Source organism: Eumetopias jubatus, unplaced genomic scaffold (genome assembly GCF_037043125.1).
Source record: "Eumetopias jubatus isolate StellerSeaLion01/CBP00866 unplaced genomic scaffold, mEumJub1_p1.0 scaffold_1, whole genome shotgun sequence".
Lineage (NCBI taxonomy): Eukaryota > Metazoa > Chordata > Mammalia > Carnivora > Otariidae > Eumetopias > Eumetopias jubatus.
Genome location: NW_028274807.1, coordinates 198442789 through 198468922, shown reverse-complemented (window position 1 = coordinate 198468922; position 26134 = coordinate 198442789). Strand labels below are relative to the sequence as shown.

The following is a 26134-nucleotide window of genomic DNA, read 5'->3' as shown; positions in this document are numbered from 1 at the left end:
GCACTTTGTTGGAGCAGAAAGTAAGAGTTTGGATACATTGGAGTGGGTAATAGGAACAATTTCACTTTACCTGCATCAACTTTACCAGAGGGTAGCATTGATAAAGGCCAGAGGAAATCTTTTTAGGCCCGTAATCTCTCCTGTGAGGGCAAGAGAGAGCATGTGAGTGAGCATCCAGCTTCTCCAGCTCTGCAGATGCTGCCAGAGAGGCTCATTTCTGTCTTGCCCTCTCCAGAGTACTAAATTGGGAGTTCCATGACTGAGAGGTAGAAAGAGTTTGGGAAAATGGCACGTAGGATTTTTTGGTGGCAATAAGGAGACACAGAACCTACTGTACAGCAGACTCTATTAAGAAGCCCACCCATTAACTGCTGGGAAAGCCCCACCCATGGATTCCCCCACTGGCCTATTAGCATCCCAGTTTTGTGTGCCTCACACTACTCCCTACCCCCCATGCTGTAGCTGGCTCACTGTGCATACTCATTAAGGTGGTGGCAAGAGCAAGCTTTGGAAGACTGTTCATGAATACACATGGAAAACAGGCAGAATCTGCAGTCCAGAGACCACAAACTTGAGTTATAGTGCTACCTTTGGGAAGACACAAGAGAGGCTGTCAGCACTAGCCTGGTGCATTGTAGAATCAATAGAAGGCATTCATGCTGAAGAATTCTGCCACAAAAGTGAGCAAGAAACATGGAGCAGGTTCATGGAAGGTTGAGAAATTTGCAGAATCTCTAAGAGGAACATGGAAGGTATTTCTACCTTGATGGCAATTAGTAAAGACTGGAGGAGGTGACTGCTACTTCAGATGTGAAGACCATAACACAAGACTCCAAGAAACATGAAAAACCAAGGAAGCTAATTGAATTTAAATAAAAAAAGAAAAAGAAAAAGCAAGAAAACATATGACACCAAAGGACCACAATAATCTTCTAGTAACTGAATCCAAAGACATGGAGATCTACAATTTATCTGATAAAGAATTCAAAAAAGCTGTTTTAAGGAAATTTAATGAGCTGAAAAGAAAATACTGAAAGACAGTTCAGTGAAATCAGGAAAACAGTACATTAACAATATTAAAAAATTTATCAAAGAGTTAGAAATAATGAAAAAGGACCAAACAAATTCTGGACTTGAAGCATTCAATGAATGAAATGGAAAAAAAAAAATGCAGTAGAGCACATCAACAATAGGCTTGATCAAGCAGAAGAAAGAATCAGTGAAATCAAAGACAGGAACTTTGAAATTTTACAGTCAGAGGAAACCTGACTGGAAAAGAAGAAAAAAATGAGGAAGAGTGAAGAAAGCCTTCATGATAGGTGGACCAGTTTGTGAATCATTGGAGTTCTAAAAGGAGAAGATAGGGAAAAAGGGGCAGGAAGCCTATTTAAAGAAATAACGGCTAAGAACTTTCCAAGTCTAGGGAGAAATTTGGACATCCAAGTTCATAGTGTTCGTAGGTCACCAGACAAACTGAACATGAAGAGATCCCTTCAAGACACATTATAATAAAATTATCAAAGTCACAGACAAGGAAAGATTTTAAAAGCAGCAAGAGAATCAAAGTTTGTAACTTACAAGGTAGCCCCCCTCCTCCATTAGACTGTCAGTGTATTTCTCAGCAAAAATATTATAGGCCATAAAAGAGTAGGATAATATATTCCAAGTGGTGAAAGGAAAAAAAAACCCACCAACCAAAAATACTTTACCTAGCAGAGCTGTTCTTCAGAAATGAAGGAGAGATATAAACTTTCCCAGCTAAATCTGAGGGAATTTACCTCTAGACCTGCCTTACAAAATGCTAAAAGGAGTTCTTCAAGCTGAAATGAAAGGACACTAATTTAGGAACATGAAAATATAAAACACACTGATAAAGGTAATTGTATAGTCAGATTTAGAATACTCTAATACTACAATATGATGGTATATTAACTCTAGTATTAAAAGATGAGAGTATTAAAAATAGCTATAATAACTTTAAAATATAAAATACAAATACGGGTAAATTGTGACATCAAAAACAAAGCAGGGAAGAGTAAAAGGGTAGAGTTTTTGTATGTGATCAAAGTTAAGTTGTTATCAGTATAAAATAAACTGTTATAAGATGTGTTGTGTAAAACCATGGTAACCACAGAGCAAAAATCTACAGCAGAATCATGGAAGATGAAAGATATTGGAATCAAAGCATACCACTGGAAAATCATCAGTTCACAAAGGAAGGCAGCAAGAGATGAAAGGAACAAGGCAAGTATAAAAGAACTGGAAACAGTAAGATAGCATTAGTAAGTCTTTTTTTTTTTTTAAAGATTTTATTTATTTGAGAGAGAGAACATGAGAAGGGGGGAGGGTCAGAGGGAGAAGCAGACTCCCTGCTGAGCGGGGAGCCTGATGCGGGGCTCGATCCCGGGACTCCAGGATCATGGCCTGAGCCGAAGGCAGTCGCTTAACCAACTGAGCCACCCAGGCACCCCAACATTAGTAAGTCTTTACCTATCAGTCATTACTTTAAATGTGAATGGATTGAATTTTCTAATCAACAGGCCTAATGTGGCTGGATTGGTTAAAAAACAAGGCTCAACTAATTGCATGCCACCCATAAGAGACTTACTCCAGTTTTAAGGGTACATGTAGGTTGAAAGTAAAGGGATAGAAAAAAATATTTCATGCAAGTGGAAACCAAAGGAGAGCACAAGTAGCTATACTTACACTGGGTAAAATAGGCTTTAAGACAAAAACCATAACTAGAGATGAAGAAAGTCATTTATATAATGATAAAGGGATCAACTCATCCAGAAGATCTAACAGTCATTCATAAAGGTGCATCAGAAACTGATATATTAATATATAATAGATATATTAAACAGGTTTGAAGGGAGAATTAGATAATACACCAGTAGTGGGAGACTTCAGTAGATAATCTGGAGAGAAAACAAAGGAACATTGGACTTGAACTGTACTTTAGACCAATGAACCTCACAGATATAGATAGAACATTTTTATCTGGAGAGAAAATCAACAAAGAAGCATTGGACTTGAACTGTACTTTAGACCAAATGAACCTCACAGACATAGAACATTTTATCCACCAGCAGCAGGATATACATTCTTCTAAACTGAAGGTGGAACCTTCTTCAGAATAGATCCTATGACAGGTCACATAGCAAGGCTTAGCAAATTTAAGAAGATTGAAATTATACCATGTATCTTTTCAGACTACAGTGTATGAAAGTAGAAATCAATAATGGGAAGAAAACTGGAAAATTCACAAATATGTGCAGTAAGTTAACACAGTTCTGAACAACCAGTGAGTCTTAAAAAAATCACAAAGGAAATAAAAAAATACGCCTACAATATGAAAAAAGTAAGATGTCAAATAAACAACCTAACTTTACATCTCAAGGAACTAGAAAAAGAAGAAAAAACTATGCTCAAATTTAGCAGAAGGAAATAATGAAGATCAGAGTGGAAAAAGTGAAATAGAGACCAGAAAACTATGAGAAGATAACGAAACTAAGAACTGGTTTTTTTTCTAAAGATAAACAAAATTGACAAACCCTTAGCTAGATGAAAGGAAAAAAAGAAAAGACTCAAATAAAATGAGACATGAAATAGGAAACATTAAAAATGATATCACAGAAATAGAAAGGATTATAAGATAATGTTATGAACAATTAATGCCAACAAATTGGATAACCTAGGGGAAATGGATGAATTCCTAGAAACACATAACCTACCAAGGATAAATCAGGAAAAAATAAAATGTTAATTATCCAAATAGTGAGTAAGGAGATGGCATGAGCAGCCAAAATCTTCTAACAAAGAAGAGTCCAGGACCTGAAGACTTTACTGGTGAATTCTACCAAACTTTAAAAAGTCAGTACCACAGCAGCTCCTTTCAAGATACATCTCCAAAAGCTAGTGAAACAAAATGAACTTTTGGGACTTCATCAAGATAAAAAGCTTCTGCACAGCAAAAGAAACAGTCAACAAAACAAAGAGGCAACCCACAGAATGGGAGAAGATATTTGCAAATGACAGTACAGACAAAGGGCTGGTATCCAAGATCTATAAAGAACTTCTCAAACTCAACACCCAAAAAACAAATAATCATGTCAAAAATGGGCAGAAGACATGAACAGACACTTCTCTGAAGAAGACATACAAATGGCTAACAGGACACATGAAAAAATGTTCATCATCATTAGCCATCAGGGAAATTCAAATCAAAACCACATTGAGATACCACCTTACACCAGTTAGAATGGCAAAAATTGACAAGACAAGAAACAACAAATGTTGGAGAGGTTGTGGAGAAAGGGGAACCCTCTTACACTGTTGGTGGGAATGCAAGTTGGTACAGCCACTTTGGAAAACAGTGTGGAGGTCCTGAAAAAATTAAAAATAGAGCTACCCTATGACCCAGCAATTGCCCTCCTGGGTATTTACCCCAAGGACACAGATGTAGTGAAAAGAAGGGCCTTATGCATCCCAATGTTCATAGCAGCAATGTCCACAATAGCCAAACTGGAAAGAGCCGAGATGCCCTTCAACCGACGAATGGATAAAGAAGATGTGGTCCATATATACAATGGAATATTACTCAGCCATCAGAAAGGATGAATACCCAACTTTTGCATCGACATGGATGGGACTGGAGGAGATTATGCTAAGTGAAATAAGTCAAGCAGAGAAAGTCAATTATCATATGGTTTCGCTTATTTGTGGAACATAAGGAATAGCACGGAGGACATTAGGAGAAGGAAGGGAAAAATGAAGGGGGGGAATCGGAGGGAGAGATGAACCATGAGAGACTATGGACTCTGAGAAACTGAGGGTTTTAGAGGAGAGGGGGATCAGGGGAAGGGTTAGCCCAGGGATGGGTATCAAGGAGGGCACGTACTACATGGAGTACTGGGTATTATACGAAAACAATGAATCGTGGATCACCACATCAAAAACTAATGATGGTGACTAACATAACATAAAATTAAATTAAAAAAAAAAGTCAGTACCAGTTCTCAAACTCTTCCAGAAAATTGAAGAGGAGGGAACACTTCCAGACTCATTTAATGATGCTGGTAATACCCTGATACCCAAGCCAGGTAAGGACACTAAAGGAAAAGAAAACCAAAGGCAATATCTCTGATGAATACAGATGTAAAAATTCTCAACAAAATATTAGCAACCCAAATTTAACAGCACTTTTAAAGGATCATATGCCATGATTAAATGGAGTTGATCCAAGGGACGAAAGGACGGTTCAACATTATCAAAATAATAAATTTAATACACCTCATTGATAGAGTGAAAGACAAAAATCGTATAATCATTTCAGTAGATGCAGAAAAAGCATTTGACAAAATGTAACATCCTTTCATGAATAAAACTTAGCAAATTGGGTTTAGAAGTAACATACCTCAACATAATAAAGGCCATGATATGACAAGCCCCACAGCTAACATCATACTCAATGGTAAAAGGCCGAAAGCTTTTTCTCTAAGATGAGCAGCAAGACAAGGGTGCTCACTCTCACCACTTCTATTAAACAGAATACTGGAAGTCCTAGCCAGAACAAGCAGGTAAGACAAGGAAACAAAAGGTATCCAAATAAGAAAGGAAGAAGTAAAATTGTATGTGCTTGCAGATGGTATGATATATGTAGAAAATCCTAAAGACTCCACCAAAAAGCTGTTAAAACTAATGAAAAATTCAGTAAAATTGCAGGATACAAAATTAACACAAAGAATTTAGTTGTGTTTCTGTTCACTAACAGTGAAATATCTGAAAAAAGAAAGGCAACAGTCTATTCAAAATAGCATTGAAAGCAAGCAGAAACTTAGGAATAAACTTAAGCAAGGAGGTAAAAAGATCTACACACTGAAAACTGTAAAATGCATTACTGTAGTCCAGCTGCTGATGGTCTTGTCTGGTATAGATTTATTATTAGCAGTGTAGAGGCCAGAAAGTATAAAAAAATTTAGGCCATTTGTGCTTTATTTGAAGGGAGTTTCAAAACATCAGGAAAATGAATGAAGCACTGATTGGAAAACTTAATTGTTTTTAAAAACAATTCATTTTTTATCCCTTAGGAATCGAAATCAAATTATGACAAATATCAAAATGGAAACTCTAATGAAAGAGTAAAAGAAGAAATGTTTATAGAAACTTCCAAATTGATTCATTCTTGTGAATATAAATGTGAGCCAGAGTCTGAGAATTGTTTCTCCAGCTCAGAACTGGATAACATAGGTGATACTAGCTGGTTAGGTGACATTGTTGGTTTTATAGATGCATGCCAAGCTCTGTACATAAGTCTATATCCTGAGAGTGATTAGATGGAATATTTCCAATCTGTAACTTAAAAAATCTTTTTGATAGTTGCTTAAGATCACAGTTTTCCCCTGAGGATAGACTCTGAGTGCAAATGACAATGAAATTCCTATCTAATGTATGTAGTTTGTGCAACTTTGCATTCTTAATATGCAAAGTGGTTGCTACATTAAGATATCAACTGTATTGGGTTTTTTTAAAGATTTTATTTATTTGAGAGAGAGAGAGAGAGCATAAGCAGGGGAGCGGCAGGCAGAGGGTGAGGGAGAAACAGGCTTCCTGTTCAGCAGGGAGCCAGATGTGGGGCTCTATCCCAGGACCCGGGGTCATGACCTGAGCCGAAGGCAGACACTTAACTGACTGAGCCACACAGGTGCCCCTATCTACTGTATTGTTGATAGAGTATTTCCATCCTGAAATCTGGCTTCTATTTTAGCATATATGAGATGTTAATCACAAATTTCCTTTTCTAATGGGAAATCTTTTCTCTTTTACAGGGGATCTTTCCTGCAAATTACATTCACTTGAAAAAGGCAATTGTCAGTAATAGGGGGTGAGTAGTTGGTCTTACTATATTTATAATTTTTATAGGTTGCAGAGGAAGGATTTTTTCTTTTTGGCTTGTAGTATAAAATATGCTATTAATATGTTTTCCTGCCAAAAATAAATTTGCTTTATCAATTTATCATATATCATATATAATTCTGAGGATACAACTATTTCTTAAAATACTGACAACTTAAATCAGTTTTCTCGTATACTGGAAAGGTAACCTGGTTTGAATTTTATAAAAACAATTATGCATGCTGCATGGTTTTTACAGTTATTTACATTTTGAGAATAGTTTCTGATAGGATAACAAGTGCAATCTCTGATAGAAAAGAGACAAGACGTAAATATATCAAAATGTTAACATTTGTTATTTTTGCATATTCAGATTATGAGTGATTTTTAGAAATTCTTTACTGTCATGCCCTAATTTTAAAAGTAATACATATATATTATTAGAAAATTGTGATTTTATTTTTCAAAATTTATCATTTTAAAATATAAAATACTATATGATAGCTTTTGGTACTAGAAATAATGTTTTTGAGCAGAGGTTGAGAAAGCATCAGAGTTTAGTTAGGGTTGAGTCAGGAAAAGAGAAACTTATGAGTCACTTTATAAGCTAGAATTTAATGTAGGGAATTGTTTACACACATTTGGAAAAATGACAGAAAAAAAAGAGGATATACCAGTATAACCCAAAATAATAACTGCAGAAAGAAATCTATACTGTAATGGCTGGGGAAACAAAAGATAATGGGTTGGGGGTACCAGAACTCGGGAACTTGGAAGATGGATCTTGAGACACTGGAGATCAAATTCTGAGGAGACGACATCACATGGCTGCTGCTGGTATGTATGAAGAAGGGCAGTGAGGCTGTTTCTGGGAATGCCAAAAGCAACTGGAGGCTGGAACCAATTTTTCTTTGGTGGAACGGTTTACAGGAACAGCAGGAAACACTTTTTATTTCCTTTTCCCCAGTATTTTCTAGTGCCCCCCACCACACACAGGGGCTTGTGAGGCAAAGTTGGCAAATCCCAGCCTCAGAGTTGGTGCTTAGAAGGGTGGATTTACAGATGAGAGGTATTAGTAAATTACTGGTATGCCTTCTAAGATAAAATTTGTTACTGAGGCATAGTAAGATTATAACTAAGAAGATTCTGATATGAATGCATGACCAGCATATTTTTTATTGTTTCCCTTCTTCTTTTATAAAATACCAGACACAAGGATATAGAGACAGGAAACTTGAAAATCCTTTTAGTGAACCTTTGCAACATATAATCTACTACCTCAAATTTATAGGTAAGGACTAGCCAAAAACATCAAGATTGGCTAGAAGTTGTGTGGAAAAAGGAAAAGGGAGTGTCTAGACCAGGATCAGGAAGGCATATATTTCTGAAAGTACTAATAAAATACATTTTCTGAATGTGAATGGCTTACCTCTAAACATAAAAATAATACCCCTAATTTATAACACTTAGTTTAACAATGGGACTGATGAGAACTGAAATGTGGCAGAAACTACATGGAGGTGAGATGAGAAAAGGAGATAGAATATTTAGGGATCAAGAAATAGAGTGCCTCAGAAAATGCCAGCAAAATCATATATTTCTGATAACAAGGGACTCATCCTAAATCCAGGAACAATGTTCCCATTTATAATAGTTGTAAAGTAAATTGGGGACCACTTTGCTAGCAGAAAAATCCATACCTAGATTCAGTTTGTTTCAGGAAGGCAAAGGAGATACAGCTTAAAGAATTATACAGAGCAGCCATATTTGTTGGAAACACTCTTTCTCCAAGGAAGCAGAGAAACCGTCTTTTGGATGTACATCTTAGAAAGCTACAAGGAATCAATTTAGTATACAAACCTCCAGCAGTTTGATGGTCCAGAATAATATTTCTAAAATCTTAAGAAAGTATTTTAGAAAAACTGTTTTCAAGTGTTGAAGAGCAGTCAGTGTAGGAGGATGTTTTTTCCCCAAGTTTTTACTTAAATTCCAGTTAGTTAATGTACAGTGTAATATTAGTTTCAGGTGCACAATTTAGTGACTCAACACTTCCATACAACACCCAGTGCTTACCGCAAGGTGCACTCATTAATCCCCATCATCTATTTCACCCACCTTTCCACCCCTACCCTACCCTTGGCAATCAGTTTGTTCTCTATAGTTAAGAGTCTGTTTCTTGGTTTGCCTCTCTCTCTCTCTCTCTCTCTCTCTGTCTTCAGATGTAGGGAGGATCTTGAGGAACTTTGATTTTTAAAGGAAGGGGGGAATGCATATGGGAACTTTGGCTTTTTTTCCCACAGAGCATTCTTCAGTTTGCTGTGATGTGGTGCAGCAAGCAGATCCCAAACAGAAAGTGGTAGTCTTTCAGGGATGAGGAAACAGACATTGGAGTTTGGAACTCTCGGGAAGACTAATAAGAAGTAAGAGATTAAAACCCAGAGAGTAGAGAACCTCAGAAAATGGACCTTAATCTGCTTACAAATTTCCCCTAAGTAATTGAATGAGTTTTAGCTTCTTTTGGGCTGTGTAAGACTCAAGGAATCTTAGTAGAAGAGTACAACTAGCAAACTGAGTAGACTTTACCAGCCACCTGTTATTGGTGAGAAAAATATTAGAGTTCAAGGACTGGGAAGTTATAGGGGCCTTGGTAAAATATTTGGGCCTTCTGTTAAGATCCTTAAAAGAACATACCCTATATGTTGGGCCATGCCCTTGGATAAAGGACTAAACCAAAGGTATGTGGGCAAAAGTGAAATAGTCCATTCCTAACAAAGTATAAACCTCTGAAAACACAAGGGGTGTTAGAAGAACAAATAAAAACACTGAATACTGTCATCCAGAAATAGCAACTATAGTGGGTCAGTGTATTTCCCTTTTCTTAATGCATGGTATTTTTACTCTGTTCCCTGTTAGAAGTTGATTCTCCTTTATCCTTTTCCCCCCACTCTTATAAATATTACCTTGATGATATATCTCTTTTTAGCATCTTTTTTCCTCCTTAATTTCTATGACAATTCTTGTTTCCATTCTTCCTCTTGGGCCCCACTTTGTTATTCTTCTCAGACTCCTATTCCGAGCCCTTAAATACTATTAATTTATGAGCTTTATCTCTAATCCTTTACATGCAAAGTGTGCCTCTCTTGCTCAGGTATAGTAAGACAGATGGTTTGACTACAGTGTGTGGAGGTGAGGTCAGTAAAAGCAGAGGAGTCCAGAGTGGCAGCAAGGTGATAAATATTGTATAGGCCTTGTAGGCCATGTCAAGACTGTTATCTTTTATTGAATGAGCCAGGGAGCCATTAAAACTTTCAGAAAGAGAAGGGACATGTTTTATTTAATTTTAAAAGTGTTATTCTAGGCTCTTTGTCGAGACTAGAACTATAGTGGGGCAAGGTCAGAAGCAGGGAGACTTGGTAGAATATGCCATTCACTGAAATGTGGAAGTTTGGGAAGGGATATGTTTTGGGGAGGGAATCAAACGATTCAATTTTGTACATGTTAAATTTGAAATGACTCTTAGATTGTCAAGTGGAGATGTCAAGTAATCAGTTGACTATATGAATGTGGAGTTCTGGGGAGAGTTTGGAGCTTCAGGCATAGATTTGGAAGTCATCAACATCCAAATGATATTTAAAGCTACAGAGCTGGATAAGAACAGAAAAGGAATTACTATAGATAAAGAAGAAGTGAGGTGCAGACAGAATACTGGGGAACTGTAGTGTTTAAAGATAAGATGAAGAGGAGAATCAGTGAAAAGAATCTGAAAAGTTGTGACCAGGGAGGTAGGTAGGTAATGAGAAAGCAGTATCTTGGAGACCAATCAAAGAAAATATTTAGAGGATAGACTAATCAAATATGTCTGGTGTTGTTGAAGTTGAGTAAGATTGAAGATCTTGTAGAGTGGTAAGAGTGAAAGCCTGATAAGAAGAGATTTGAGAGAGAATGAAAAAAGAGGAAGTAGATAACAGTAAAGACTCAAGTTATAGCCCTTAAACCATAACTGAATGGCAGATGGGAACATACTTAGTTTGGGGATAATTTTTCTGTGTAGTCCTTTTAAAAAAATCATCTGGGGCATCTGGGTGGCTCAGTCGGTTAAGTGTCTGACTCTTGATTTCAGCTCAGGTCATGATTTCAGGGTCGTGAGATTGAGCTCCACATTGAGCTCCTCACTCAGTGGGCAGTTTGCTTGAGACTCTCTCTCTCTGCCCCTCCCCCTGCTCACTCTCTCTCTCACATAAATAAATCTTTAAAAAAATCATCTGATTCGAAATAAGTCAGTTAGAGAAAGACAAATACCGTATGATTTCACTCATGTAGAATTTAAGAAACAAAACAGATGAACAAAGGGTAAGGGAAGGAAAAATAAAATAAAAACAGAGAGGGAAGCAAACCATAAGAGACTCAACTTTAGAGAACAAACTGAGAGTTGCTGGAGGGGGTGTATGTGGGTGATGGGCATTAAGGAGGGCACTTTCTGTGATGAGCACTGGTTGTTATATGTAAGTGCTGAATCACTAAATTCTACTCCTGAAACCAGTACTACACTGTATGTTAACTAACTTGAATTTAAATTTAAAAAAATCATCTGATTCTTCTTATCTAATTTTTTATTTTGAAAAATTTTAAATCTATAGACAGGTTACAAGAATAATATAAGTAACACTTATATCCATTCCCCTAGATTTACCAGTTACCAACATTTTACCATATTGAGCTCATTTTCTTCCCCCAGCCCTGCTTTTAACATAAATGAAGCAGAGGAGACGAACCATGAGAGACGATGGACTCTGAAAAACAAACTGAGGGTTCTAGAGCGGAGGGCCATGGGGGGATGGGTTAGCCTGGTGATGGGTATTGAGGAGGGCACGTTCTGCGTGGAGCACTGGGTGTTATGCACAAACAATGAATCATGGAACACTCCATCAAAAACTAATGATGTAATGTATGGTGATTAACATAACAATAAAAACCCAATGATTATCAAAAGCAAAAAAAAATAAGTTTTAGACATTCTGAGACTTCACTGTTAAATATTTGAGTGTCTTCTAAGAAAAAGGACATCCTTTAACATAATCACAATATAATTATTATACTCAAGAAATTTAACATGATACAAATAGTACTTATAAAATAGCTAGTTCATATTCAAATATCCCTAATTTTCCCAAGAATGTCCTTTATAGCTGTTTTTGTCTGTTTGCTTTTTTTGGTGGGGGATCCAATCAAGAATTAAGTATTGTCAGGCTTCCAGTTACAGATTGAATAAATCATGGGAAATAAAGGTACAGTGTAAAGAATGTAGTCAGTGATACTGTAAAAGTGTTGTATGGTGACAGAACTTGTGGTGAACGCAGCATAATATATAGAGATGTTGAATCACTATGTTTTACACCCAAAACTAATGTAACATTCTGTGTCAACTATACTCAAATAAAAATTTTTTTTAAAAAGCTTCATTATTGTTATAGAAATGCAACAGATTTCTGTACATTGATTTTGTATCCTGCAATTTGATTGAATTCGTGTATCAGTTCTAGCAGTTTTTTTGGTGGAGTCTTGGGTTTTCTACATAGAGTATCATGTCATCTGCAAAGAGTGAAAGTTTGACTTCTTCCTTGCCAGTTTGGATGCCATTTATTTCTTTTTGTTGTCTGATTGCTGAGGCTAGAACTTCTAGTACTCTGTTAAACAACAGTAGTGAGACGACATCTCTTTCATGTTCCTGACCTTAGGGGAAAAGCTCTCAGTTTTTCCCCCATTGAAGATGATATTAGCTGTGGGTTTTTCGTCTATGGCCTTCATTTTGTTGAGGTATGTTCCCTCTAAACCCACTCTCTTGAGGATCTTTATCACGAATGTATGTTGTACTTCGTCAAATGCTTTTTCTGCATTTATTGAGAAGATCATGTGATTCTTATCCTTTCTTTTATTAATGTGGTGTATCACCTTGATTGATTTGCAAATATTGAACCACCCTTGCAACCCAGGAATAAATCCCACTTGATTGTGGTGAATGATTTTTTAATGTACTGTTGAACGCTATTTGCTAGTATTTTGTTGAGAATTTTTACATCCATGTTCATCAGGGATGTTGGCCTCTAGTTGTCTTTTTTAATGGGGTCTTTGTCTGGTTTTGGAATCAGGGTAATGCTGGCCTCATGGAATGAGTTTGGAAGTTTTCCTTCCATTTCTATTTTTTGGAACAGTTTCAGAAGAATAGGTATTAACTCTTCTTAAGGAATAGCACAGAGGATCATAGGGAAAGGGAGGGAGAACTGAATGGGAAGAAATCAGAGAGGGAGACAAACCATGAGAGACTCTTGATTTGGGGAAAAAAACTGAGGGTTGTGGAAGGGAGGTGGGTGGGGCGACGGAGTAACACGGTGATGGGTATTAAGGAGGGCACGTGATGTGATGAGCACTGGGTGTTATATGCAACTAATGAATCATTGAACATTACATCAAAAACTAAATGTCTTAGCAGTCTACAGGAACAAAGCATTTCTATCAACCTAGCTTCCAGAAGGAAATGTAGATAAAATAAAATGTCCTTATAACCTGCAGCCCATTGACAGATACTTGAAGTGGGAAGAATGTAATGTTCTTCCAGGAAGCTCCCGACTACATTCATGTTAATGCCTTGCTAGAGGGAAAAACAACCTTTACTTGACAATGGCAAGGCCTCCGGTATCCTGTGAATCTTTAAAATGAAAAGCTTTTTGAAAACCTCCCTTTTCCTTACCTCCCCCACCCCATAGTATATAATCAGCCACCCTTCACAACCCTGATGCAGCAGCTCTTTCTGCCCATGGGTCCTGTCCCCATGCTTTAATAAACCACCATTTTGCACCAAACAAAAAACTAATGATGTATTATATGTTGGCTAATTGAATTTAAGTTAAAAAAATAAATGATTATAAGCTTTCAGTGTAAATGGGTTCTGTGACTAAGTGGAAATTGACAGTTGTGCTGGTTCCTTGAGAAATTGTCTTCTGGGTATAGGATTCACTTTTGTTATGGGATTGTTTCTTAGACCATTTAGGAGAGGATACTTAGGGTAAGATTATTAATAAAGCACATGTTTTACACACACACAAAAAAATGGTTGGTTGAATTCCCCTGTGAAGCCATCTGGCCCTGGACTTTTGTTTGTTGGGAGATTTTTGATTACTGATTCGATTTCTTTTCTGGTTATTGGTCTGTTCAAGTTTTGGTAGTTTATATGTTTCTAGGAATTTATCCATTTCTTCCAGAGTGTCTGATTTGTTGGCATGTAATTTTTCATAATATTTTCTTATAATTGTTTGTATTTCTGTGGTGTTGGTTGTGATTTCTCCTCTCTCACATGTGATTTTATTTATTTAGGTCCTTTCTCTTTTTGATAAGTATGTTCTTTTTTCCTTTTATGATATTTATATGGTTGAAGTGCCCATGTACTTGGTTTGCAAAATGTCCCTCAATTTGTATTTGTCTAAATGTTTTCTCCTGGTTAGATTCAAGATTTTGGATTGCAATACTACGTGGATGGTGTTGTGAGTTAAAACATGCATATTTCTCCTGCATGTTGTACCAGTGCTTGATAAGATTAGAAAGACTGGGACTTGGGGCTCTACCTTAGTAAGTACTAGGCAGGAGCAAGGGCCTTTCAATCAGAGAACGTGCATTGTGTTTCTGTCATGTGCCTTCTTCATTGTATCCTGCCATACCTGTGAGAAAGATGACCCTGTGCTCTTGATGCTTCTTAAGGTTATCATCTGCTTCTTGGAAAACTTGTAGCATTTGTGCTGAAGTACTTTTTGTTTTTTATGTGGTTGACAGGGCATGAAATTACTTGACTAGGCTATCTGTGGAAATTTTCTTCTGGGGACTTTTATATTTTTCATGTTTTTCAGTTAGCTTTTAAAATTTTTCTTGGGGAAAAAAAAAAGGGCGCCTGGGTGGCTCAGTTGGTTAAGGAACTGCCTTCGGCTCAGGTCATGATCCTGGAGTCCTGGGATCGAGTCCCGCATCGGGCTCCCTGCTGAGCAGGGAGTCTGCTTCTCCCTCTGACCCTCTTCCCTCTCGTGCTCTCTCTCATTCTCTCTCTCTCAAATAAATAAATAAAATCTTTAAAAAAAATAAAATTTTTCTTGACATCTGGGTTTTCTCATTCTTAAAATGATTCAAGTAGAGTCATCACTTTTTGTAAAGTTTCATTGAAAAAATATACATTTGTAGGGGCGCCTGGGTGGCTCAGTCGTTAAGCATATGCCTTTGGCTCAGGTCATGATCCCAGGGTCTTGGGATCGAGCCCTGCATCGGGCTCCCTGCTGGGCGGGAAAGCCTGCTCCTCCCTCTCACACTCCCCCTGCTTGTGTTCCCTGTCTTGCTGTGTCTCTCTGTCCAATAAATAAATAAAATCTTGGGGTGGCTCAGTTGGTTAAGTGACTGCCTTTGGCTCAGGTTGTGATCCCGGGGTCCTGGAATCGAGCCCTGCATCGGGCTCCCTGCTTGGCGGGAAGCCTGCTTCTCCCTCTCCCACTCCCCCTGCTTGTGTTCCCTCTCTCGCTGTCTCCCTTTCTCTCTCTGTCAAATAAATAAATAAAATCTTTAAAAAAAATTATAAAAAAATCTTTAAAAAAATGTACATTTGTAGTAAATTTGAAGATTTCAGGGCTGATAAGAAAAAGGATATGACTATGAGATGCGAGTAACACATTATGAGCTTTATTTAGGTAGAGCTTTGACAGGTTAAGGTAAGTCCCTCACAGCTGGAGACCTCCCAGAAACAGCAGTGCAGGGCCATGCCTATAACAGGAAGAGGACACAGGAACCCTTGGGAGAGAAGGGATTTTTGTGTCTAGATTATATTATTCATCTGACCTCAATTTTTTTTTTATATTGTTAGCCAACACATAGTAGTACATCATTAGTTTTTGATGTAGTGTTCAGCGATTCATTAGTTGCATATAACACTCAGTGCTCATCACAACCTGTGCCCTCCTTAATACCCATCACCCGGTTACCCCATCCCCCCGCCTCCCTTTTACAACCCTCAGTTTGTTTCCCAGGGTCCAGAGTCTCTCATGGTTTGTCTACCTCTCTGATTTCTTCCCATTCAGTTTTCCCTCCCTTCCCCTGTGGTCCTCTGCACTATTCCTTGTGTTCCACATATGAGAGAAACCATATGATAATTGTCTTTCTCTGCTTGACTTATGAGATTATGTTCCTCATCTGAAAGATGGGAAATCTCTGGGTCAGAGAGCACCATAGAATAGCAGCAGTTTATGGTCTTCTATAGTACCAGGGTTTGTCTAACCTGTGGGTAGCAGGTATTGAGTGCAGCTTCATTAATGTAAAATGGCAGGCTCTAAATGGCTAAAAATATGCTTATTTGGGTTATATTAAAAGCAGTTGGATGTATAAAATTTTGGCACTGGTGAGCTCTGAGCTAATGGTGCTCCCTGACCGTGAAGAAGTAAATAACATAAGGCCCAATATACAGAAGGTCACTTTTGCACATTTATATAACACCATTACTTTATGAAGCACTTATATTTTTTATTTTTAAATTGAGGAAAATTAGGATCATGATTTAAATTAGGAATAGCCAACTTCTGTAGTTTTAGAAGTTGTCAGTTTTACTGGTCACTAACCAAATTTCAGTTTAATTGAAAAATAATTGGATGATGGGCATTAAGGAGGGCACTTGATGAATGAGCACTGGGTGTTATATGCAACTGATGAATCACTAAATTCTACCTCTGAAACTAATAAAAAAGAGAGAAAGAAAAGAAAGAAAAATATATCTAGGGTCAAATTATAATGGACTAAATGTATTTTAGGAGGGAGGCACCAGGTATTACAGATAGATCAGTGACATACTCCTCTTACGTTCTGACATACTCCTCTTACGTTCTGTTCAAGGAATTATTTGCATTTTATTATTTTTTGGATATTGCCTCTCTACTCTGATTTAATGAACCTGGTTTCAAAGTGGGGTGAGTGTGTGTGGGAGGATACACATAGGAGCATACATGTGCGTTGTAAGGAACACATGGGGCGCCTGGGTGGCTCAGTCGTTAAGCGTCTGCCTTCGGCTCAGGTCATGGTCCCAGGGTCCTGGGATCAAGCCCCACATCGGGCTCCCTGCTCCGCGGGAAGCCTGCTTCTCCCTCTCCCACTCCCCCTGCTTGTGTTCCCTTTCTCGCTTTGTCTCTCTGTCAAATAAATAAACAAAATCTTTAAAAATAAATAAATAAAATAAAAAAATGTTTAAAAAAAAAGAACAGCATCAATTTAAGTACTAGTTAATGTGTAACATTTCTTTTCTCTGGCACTTTTTGTTTGTTTTTGTTTTTCTTTCTTTTTTTCCCAAAGATTTTTATTTACTTGAGAGAGAGAGAGAGCGAGAGAGCACAAGGACAAGCAGGGGGAAGCAGACAGGGTGAGGGAGAAACAGGCTCCTCGCTGAGCAGGGAGCCAGATGTGGGGCTCCATCCCAGGACCTGAGATCATGACCTGAGCCAAAGGCAGATGCTTAACCAACTGAGCCACCCTAGATGTCCCCTCTCTGGCACTTTTATTTTTGTTTGTGTATTTGCTGAATTAACTTCTGTCTTCATTAGAAATGAACAGCAAAACTGATTTTTAAAGAAATTCCTTCTTGCAGCAACTTCTAAATGTTCCACTTTCCCTCTTTACTAATTTTCATCAGCTTACAACTTCTTGAACTCATTACTTTGTTTTTTTCACAGCAAAATTTCTCCAGAGTGGCTGTGCAACAACGCTTATTGAATATTATTAAGTAGTATATTTGGTACATTATGTTCATTTTTACTTCTTTATGTTTTTGATTTTTAAAAACACATATATATAATTCTGTAATGAAACTTATTTATACTATTGGAGTAAAACAGGCAAAGCCTACTAACTTGCTGATAGGAAAAACCATAACTTGTAAATGTTTCCTCAATATTTAAGGTAGAGAGAAATGTATGTGTATACACATACTATAGAACTGTATTAAATTCTGAATTAAAATTCATATTTTCTTTGCTCAGATTAAGATAATTATTTAAGTCCCTATTTAAGTATCTCTTTTGTTAGTAGCATTTTGCCTTATAAATATTCAGGAGTATGAAAGTAAATTTAATGTTTGAGAAGTGCTTCAACTGAACAGATGGTTTTTGAATATTTAAGGAAGAATGTGGTGCTTAATAAGAGTCATGCATTTACCATGACTAAGTCAGTCCAGTGCAATGGATATAATGTGTTTTGGTTTCTGCAAAGCATATGACAGTCTCCCATAACATACCTATGGATATATAGGTAAGATGCTAACAAAATTAAATGAATTTTTTAAAAAGATTTTATTTATTTATTTGAGAGAGAGACAGAGATAGAGCACGAGCAGGGAGGAGAGGGAGAAGCCTCAGACTTGCTCTGCTTATAGTTGTATGGATTTCTATTGCATGTGTTCTAGGAACCTTGTCATTATCATCACCACAGCTGGTTGGGGATCTGGGGGCTTGAAATGGATAGATAGATGAGAAGAGGGGATAGGAAGGGAATCCGTAACAATGCTCACGAAAGAAATATTAGAAGAATTATTGACAATCAGCTGCCAAAGAACAATGTGAAGGACTTGAGCATCTCAAGGGCTATGGGGTAGAGTTGTGCCTTGTACAGCATTAGGCGGCTGAGACAGAAGGACAAGCTTATGTCCTATCTTGTCACGGCATGATATGGAATGAAAAGTAGGGACTTTCTATGATTATACTTTCTTGCTTAAATTACCTCAGTGCCTTCTAACTGCTCTCCTCCTTCTACCTGTGTCTCCTTACAGTTTATTCTCAACTTAGCTGCCAGAGTAATTTTTAAAAAATGGAAGTTAGATCATGTCACTCCTGTGTTTAAAACTTTCCAATGGCTTCACTCCTTCTACTCTCCTTGTTTCTCATTTGGCTTCAATTACATTGGCTTCCTTGCTTTTATTCAAACATATCAGCTATGCTCCTGCCTTAAGGTGTTTGTTCATGCTCTTTCCTATGCTTGGAGTACTATGCCTGACTAAAACTCTGTCACTTCCTTCAGGTCTTTCCTCAAATCTCAATGAGACATAGCCTGACTACCATATTTAATTCTGCCTCCTCCAGCCCCCTCACCATCTTAAAACTGAATGCTTCCATAGAACTGCTGCCTCTGGAAACTGACTGTAGCTGCCACCAAGTTGGTTTCTTTGTAGTCTCTGCTGCTTTGGGTAATTGGTTTCCCTTTCTAAGTCTGGTGTAGATGGAGCTCAGGTTATAAGCCTGTGCCATAGTCATAGAGAGGCTGAGAAATCAAGTATCTATTATTTTCTGCTTGTATAGTGGAAGGCAACTCTGTCTCTACATTTGGGGTTTTTATCAAACAAAGAAGGGGTTTACAATGCTGGAGCTAAGGAAAAGAAAATCACAATTTTCTATAACACTGCCATTCTTTTCTCCTGGGAATCCTGTTATGAGTAGGTTGGAATTCTTTCACTTCTCCCTCATGTCTCTTAAGTACTCATTCATACTTTGGGTTACTTTTTTGCTCTGACCTACATTCTAGAGTGATTTTTTCATCACTACCTTGCTACTAATTTTCTCTTGAGTTTTGTCCAGCATGTATCCTTTCTGTTGAGGTTTGTTTTTTCCCACTGCTATTATTTTTTGACATCGTAAGAATTGTGGTAAAATATTCATAACATAAAATTTAACATTTTAACCATTTTTAAGAGTATAATCCAGTGGCATTAAGTATATTCATAGTGTTGTGCAACCGTCATGAGTATTCAACTCTGGAATTTTTCATCATCCCAAACTGAGACTTTGTACCTCTTAAACAGGTAACTCCCCATCTCCCCTTCCTTCAGCCCCTGGGAACTTTCTTCTTTCTATCTCTATGAATTTTCCTATTCTACGTACCTCATGTAAATGGAATCATGCAGTATTTGCCCTTTTGTGTCTGGCTTAGTTTACTTAGCATAGTATTTTCAAAGCTCATCCATGTTGTAGCATGTACCAAAATTTCATTTATTTTAGGGCGCCTGGGTGGCACAGTTGGTTGAGTGTCTGCCTCTGGCTCAGGTCATGATCCCAGGGTCCTTGGGATTGAGTCTCGCATCAGGCTCCCTGCTCTGCGGGGAGCCTGCTTCTCCCTCTGCCTCTCTCTCTCTCATGAATAAATAAATAAAATCTTTTTTAAAAATTTCATTTATTTTAAATATTGAATCATATTCCCTTATATATACATATTACATTTCATTATTCAGCCATCAATGGATACTTTGTTCATAATACTTTTCTTTTGGAAAATTTCTAGTTGGTTCTTCTGCATATTTATTGGCTCCTGTTTTATTTGTGTTTGCTTGTGTTTCATACTTTTCCTTTTTTAAATGGAAGTTACTCATTTCTCTAAACATTATAAACATATAATAATGTTTGTCAGACGTTTATAAAATTCTGAAAAGATTTTTTAATATTATTTTTAAACCTTGACCATTATATTTACATATGTTTTAGAATTTTTGTTTTTTGAAGTGAGAGATTTTGTTTTTCTCTTCCTTCTCTTCCTCTGAGCACATCTGTCTAGTGCTTATGCAGTTACTTCTGCCTGCTCCCAAGGCCCCAGTGTAGAACCAAGTCCTACAGCAGCATTTTAGATTTCCTTAGGCAGAGCTATGCTGGGACCAAGGCAGATCCTGACCTTAGGCTGAGTGGAGGAGGGGACTGCTTTAGGCCCAATCTGCTTAGCCCTAGAGCTTGCTAAAAGCCATAGTTCCAAGTGAGGTTCAGTAGCAGTTTTTTCTACTTGGCCTGTGGAACAATGTGTTTGTAATAATACTGTATCTGAACTTTAGTAGGAGTTTTTAGGATATGGTGTATTATGATCCAAGAAAAATAAGTCAGTTTTAGTTTCAACTTAGATTAAATTGAGGTGAGTCCAAACCTTACAATTTTAAAATAGTAACATTGTAAATTTCCCATAGATCTCCCTATTTGAAATAGCTGAACATGTAATAGATGAAACTTTCTACTTTATTCCACACATCATTTCTGTTAATCTTTTTTTTAAATTTTATTTTATTATGTAAATCACCATACATCACATCATTAGTTTTTGATGTAGTGTTCCATGATTCATTGTTTGCGTATAACACCCAGTGCTACATTCACTACGTGCCCTCTTTAATGGAGGTGATGCCCTCCATCACCAGGCTAACCCATCCCCCCAACTCCCTCCCATTTAGAACTCTCAGTTTGTTTCTCAGAGTCCATAGTCTCTCATGGTTTGTCTCCCCCTCCGATTTCCGTTCCCCTTCATTTTTCCCTTCCTGATACCTTCTTATTCTTTTTTTAAAAATATATAATGTATTATTTGTTTCAGAGGTACAGGTCTGTGATTCAACAATCTTACACAATTCACAGCACTCACCGTAGCACATACCCTCCCCAATGTCTGTCACCCAGCCGCTCATCCCTCCCACCCCTCACCACTCCAGCAGCCCTCTGTTCGTTTCCTGAGATTAAGAATTCCTCATATCAGTGAGGTCATATGATACATGTCTTTCTCTGTTTGACTTATTTCGCTCAGCATAACACCCTCCAGTTCCATCCATGTCGTTGCAAATGGCAAGATTTCATTCTTATAGATGGCTGCATAATATTCCATTGTATATATATACCACTTCTTCTTTATCCATTCATCTGTTGATGGACATCTTGGCTCTTTCCACAGTTTGGCTATTGTGGACATTGCTGCTATAAATATCGGGGTGCACATACCCCTTTGAGTCAATACATTTATATCTGTGGGGTAAATACCCAGTAGTGCAATTGCTGGATCGTATAGTAGCTCTCTTTTCAACTTTTTGAGGAACCTCCATACAGTTTTCCAGAGTGGCTGCACCAGCTTGCATTCCCACCAACAGTGTAGGAGGGTTCCCCTTTCTCCGCCAACATCTGTCATTTCCTGACTTGCTAATTTTAGCCATTCTGACTGATGTGAGGGTGGTATCTCATTGAGGTTTTGATTGGATTTCCCTGATGCTGAGTGATGCTGATCACTTTTTCATGTGTCTGTTGGCCATTTGGATGTCTTCTTTGGAAAAATGTCTGTTCATGGATCATTTGTTCTTTGGGTGTTCAGTTTAAGAAGTTCTTTATAGATTTTGGATACTAGCCCTTTATCTGATATGTCATTTGCAAATATCTTCTCCCATTCTCTCAGTTGTCTTTTGGTTTTGTTGACTCTTTCTTTTGCTGTGCAAAAGCTTTTTATCTTGATGAAGTCCCAATTGTTCATTTTTGCCCTTGCTTCCCTTGCCTTTGGCAATGTTTCTAGGAAGAAGTTGCTGCAGCTGAGGTCGAAGAGGTTGCTGCCTGTGTTCTTCTTTAGGATTTTGATGGACTCCTGTCTGACATTTAGGTCTTTCAGCCATTTGGAGTCTATTTTTGTGTGTGGTGTAAGGAAATGGCCCAGTTTCATTCTTCTGCATGTGGCTGTCCAATTTTCCCAACACCATTTGTTGAAGAGACTGTCTTTTTTCCATTGGACATTCTTTCCTGCTTTGTCAAAGATTAATCGACCATAGAGTTGAGGGTCCGTTTCTGGGCTGTCTGTTCTGTTCCATTGATCTATGTGTCTGTTTTTGTGCCAGTACCATACTGTCTTGATGACAGCTTTGTAATAGAGCTGGAAGTCCGGAATTGTGATGCCGCCAGCTTTGATTTTCTTTTCCAACATTCCTCTGGCTTTTCGGGGTCTCTTCTGGTTCCATACAAATTTTAGGATTATTTGCTCCATTTCTTTGAAAAAAGTGGATGGTATTTTGATGGGGATTGCATTGAATGTGTAGATTCCTCTAGGTAGCATTGACATCTTCACAGTATTTGTTCTTCCAATCCATGAGCATGGAACATTTTTCCATTTCTTTGTGTCTTCCTCAATATCTTTCATGAGTATTCTATAGTTTTCTGAGGGCATATTCTTTGCCTCTTTGGTTAGATTTATTCCTAGGTATCTTATGGTTTTGGGTGTCATTGTAAATGGGATCGACTTCTTAATTTTTCTTTCTTCTGTCATGTTGGTGTATAGGAAGGCCACTGATTTCTGTGCATTGATTTTATATCCTGCCACTTTACTGAATTCCTGTATGAGTTCTAGCAGTTTTGGGGTGGAGTCTTTTGGGTTTTTCCACATAAAGTATCATATCATCTGCAAACAGTGAGAGTTTGACCTGTTCTTTGCCGATTCGGATGCCTTTTGTTTCTTTTTGATGTCTGATTGCTGTGGCTAGGACTTCTAATACTATGTTGAATAGCAGTGATGATAGTGGACATCCCTGCTGCATTCCTGACCTTAGGGGGAAAGCTCTCAGTTTTTCCCCATTGAGAATGATATTCGTTGTGGGTCTTTCATAGATGGCTTTTATGATATTGAGATGTATACCCTCTATTCCTATACTCTGAAGAGTTTTGATCAAGAAAGGATGCTGTACTTTTTCAGATACTTTTTCTGCATCTATTGAGAGGATCCTATGGTTCTTGTTATTTCTTTTATTAATGTATTCTATCACGTTGATGTGTGGATGTTGAACCAACCTTGCATCCCAGGAATAAATCCCACTTGGTCGTGGTGAATAATCCTTTTATTTGTTTATTTATTTATTTATTTTTTAAAAAGATTTTATTTATTCATTTGAGACACAGAGATATAGAGAGAGAGAGAGCAGGAGCAGGGGGAGAGGCAGAGGGAGAAGGAGAAGTCGGCTCCCTGCTGAGCCAGGAGCCTGATGTGGGGCTCGATCCCAGGACCCTGGGACCATGACCTGAGCCGAAGGCAGACGCTTAACCATCTGAGCCACCCGGGCGCCCCGTGAATAATCCTTTTAATGTACTTTTGGATCCTATTGGTTAGTATTTTGGTGAGAATTTTTGCATCCATGTTCATCAAGAATATTGGTCTGTAATTCTCCTTTTTGATGGGGTCTTTGGTTTAGGATCAAGGTAATGGTGGCCTCATAAAACGAGTTTGGAAGTTTTCCTTCCATTTCTGTTTTTTGGAACAATTTCTGAAAAACAGGTATTAATTCTTCTTTAAATGTTTGGTAGAATTCCCCTGGGAAGCCGTCTGGCCCTGGGCTTTTGTTTGTTGGGAGATTTTTGATGACTGCTTCAATTTCCTTAGTGGTTATAGGTCTGTTCAGGTTTTCTATTTCTTCCTGGTTCAGTTTTGGTAGTTGATACATCTCTAGGAATGCATCCTTTTCTTCCAGGTTATCTAATTTGCTGGCATGTAGTTGCTCATAATATGTTCTTATAATTGTTTGTGTTTCTTTGGTGTTAGTTATGATCTCTCTTTCATTCATGACTTTATTTATTTGGGTCATTTCTCTTTTCTTTTTGATAAGTCTGGCCAGGGCTTTATCAAAAAATCTTACTAATTCTTTCAAAGAACCAGCTCCTAGTTTTGTTGATCTGTTCTACTGTTCTTTTGGTTTCTATTTCATTGATTTCTGCTCTGATCTTTATTATTTCTCTTCCCCTGCTGAGTTTAGGCTTTATTTGCTGTTTTTTCTCCAGCTCCTTTAGGTGTAGGGTTAGGTTGTGTATTTGAGACCTTTCTCGTTTCTTGAGAAAGGCTTGTATTGCTATATACTTTCCTCTTGGGACTGCCTTTGCTGCATCCCAAAGATTTTGAACAGTGGTGTTTTCATTTTCATTGGTTTCCATGAATATTTTTAATTCTTCTTTAATTTCCTGGTTGACCCATTCATTCTTTAGTAGGATGCTCTTTAGCCTCCATGTATTTGAGTTCTTTCTGACTTTCCTCTTGTGATTGAGTTCTAGTTTCAAAGCATTGTGGTTTCAAAATATGCAGGGAATGATCCCAGTCTTTTGGTACCGGTGAGACCTGATTTGTGACCTAGGTTGTGATGTATTCTGGAGAATGTTCCATGGGCACTAGAGAAGAATGTGTATTCTGTTGCTTTGGGATGGAATGTTCTTAATATATCTGTGAAGTCCATTTGGTCCAGTGTTTCATTTAAAGTCTTTATTTCCTTGTTGATCTTTTGCTTAGATAATTTGTCCATTTCAGTGAGGGGGGTGTTAAAGTCTCCCACTCCTATTGTATTGTTGTCGATGTGTTTCTTTGCTTTTGTTATTAATTGGTTTACATAATTGGCTGCTCCCATGTTAGGGGCATAGATATTTACAATTGTTAGATATTCTTGTTGGGTAGACCCTTTAAGTAGGATGTAGTGTCCTTCTTCATCTCTTATTACAGTCTTTGGTTTAAAATCTACCTTGTCTGATATAAGGATTGCCACCCCAGCTTTCTTTTGGTGTCCATTAGCATGGTAAATTGTTTTCTACCCCCTCACTTTCAATCTGGGGGTGTCTTTGTCTATAATGAGTCTCTTGCAGACAGCATATCGATGGGTCCTTTTTTTTTAATCCAATCTGATAGCCTGTGTCATTTGATTGGGCCTTTAGCCCATTTACATTCAGGGTAACTATTGAAAGATATGAATTTAGTGTCATTGTGTTGCCTGTAAAATGACTGTTACTATATATTGTCTGTGTTCCTTTCTGGTCTGTGTTGCTTTTAGGCTCTCTTTGTGCTTAGAGGACCTCTTTCAATATTTTTTGTGGGACTGGTTTCATGTTTACAAATTCCTTTAGTTTTTGTTTGTCCTGGAAGCTTTTTCTTTCTCCTTCTATTTTCAATGACAGCCTAGCTGGATATAGTATTCTTGGCTGCATATTTTTCTCATTTTGTGCTCTGAATATATCATGCCAGTCCTTTCTGGCCTGCCAGGTCTCTGTGGATAGGTCTGTTGCCAATCTAATGTTTCTACCATTGTAGGTTACAATCTCTTGTCCCAAGCTGCTTTCAGGATTTTCTCTTTGTCTTGAGACTCGTAAGTTTTACTATTAGATGTTGGGGTGTTGACCTATTTTTATTGATTTTGAGGGGGGTTCTCTGTGCCTCCTGGATTTTGATGCCTGTTTCCTTCCCCAAATTAGGGAAGTTCTCTGGTATAATTTGCTCCAATATACCTTCTGCCCCCCTCTCTCTTTCTTCTTCTTCTGGGATCCCAATTATTCTAATGTTGTTTCGTCTTATCATATCGCTTATATCTCGAATTCTGCCCTCGTGATCCTGTAGTTGTTTCTCTCTCCTTTTCTCAGCTTCTTTATTTTCCATCATTTGGTCTTCCATA

General features: G+C 37.7%; 1 protein-coding gene across 1 annotated transcript in view; it reads left to right on the top strand.

Moving 5' to 3' along the window:
* DOCK3 (dedicator of cytokinesis 3) overlaps positions 1–26134 on the top strand; it is a 558375-nt gene that overhangs the window by 239207 nt on the left and 293034 nt on the right. Inside the window, 1 exon segment of the mRNA XM_088022140.1 lies at positions 6828–6883. Coding sequence (XP_087878266.1) covers positions 6828–6883 — 56 coding nt within the window.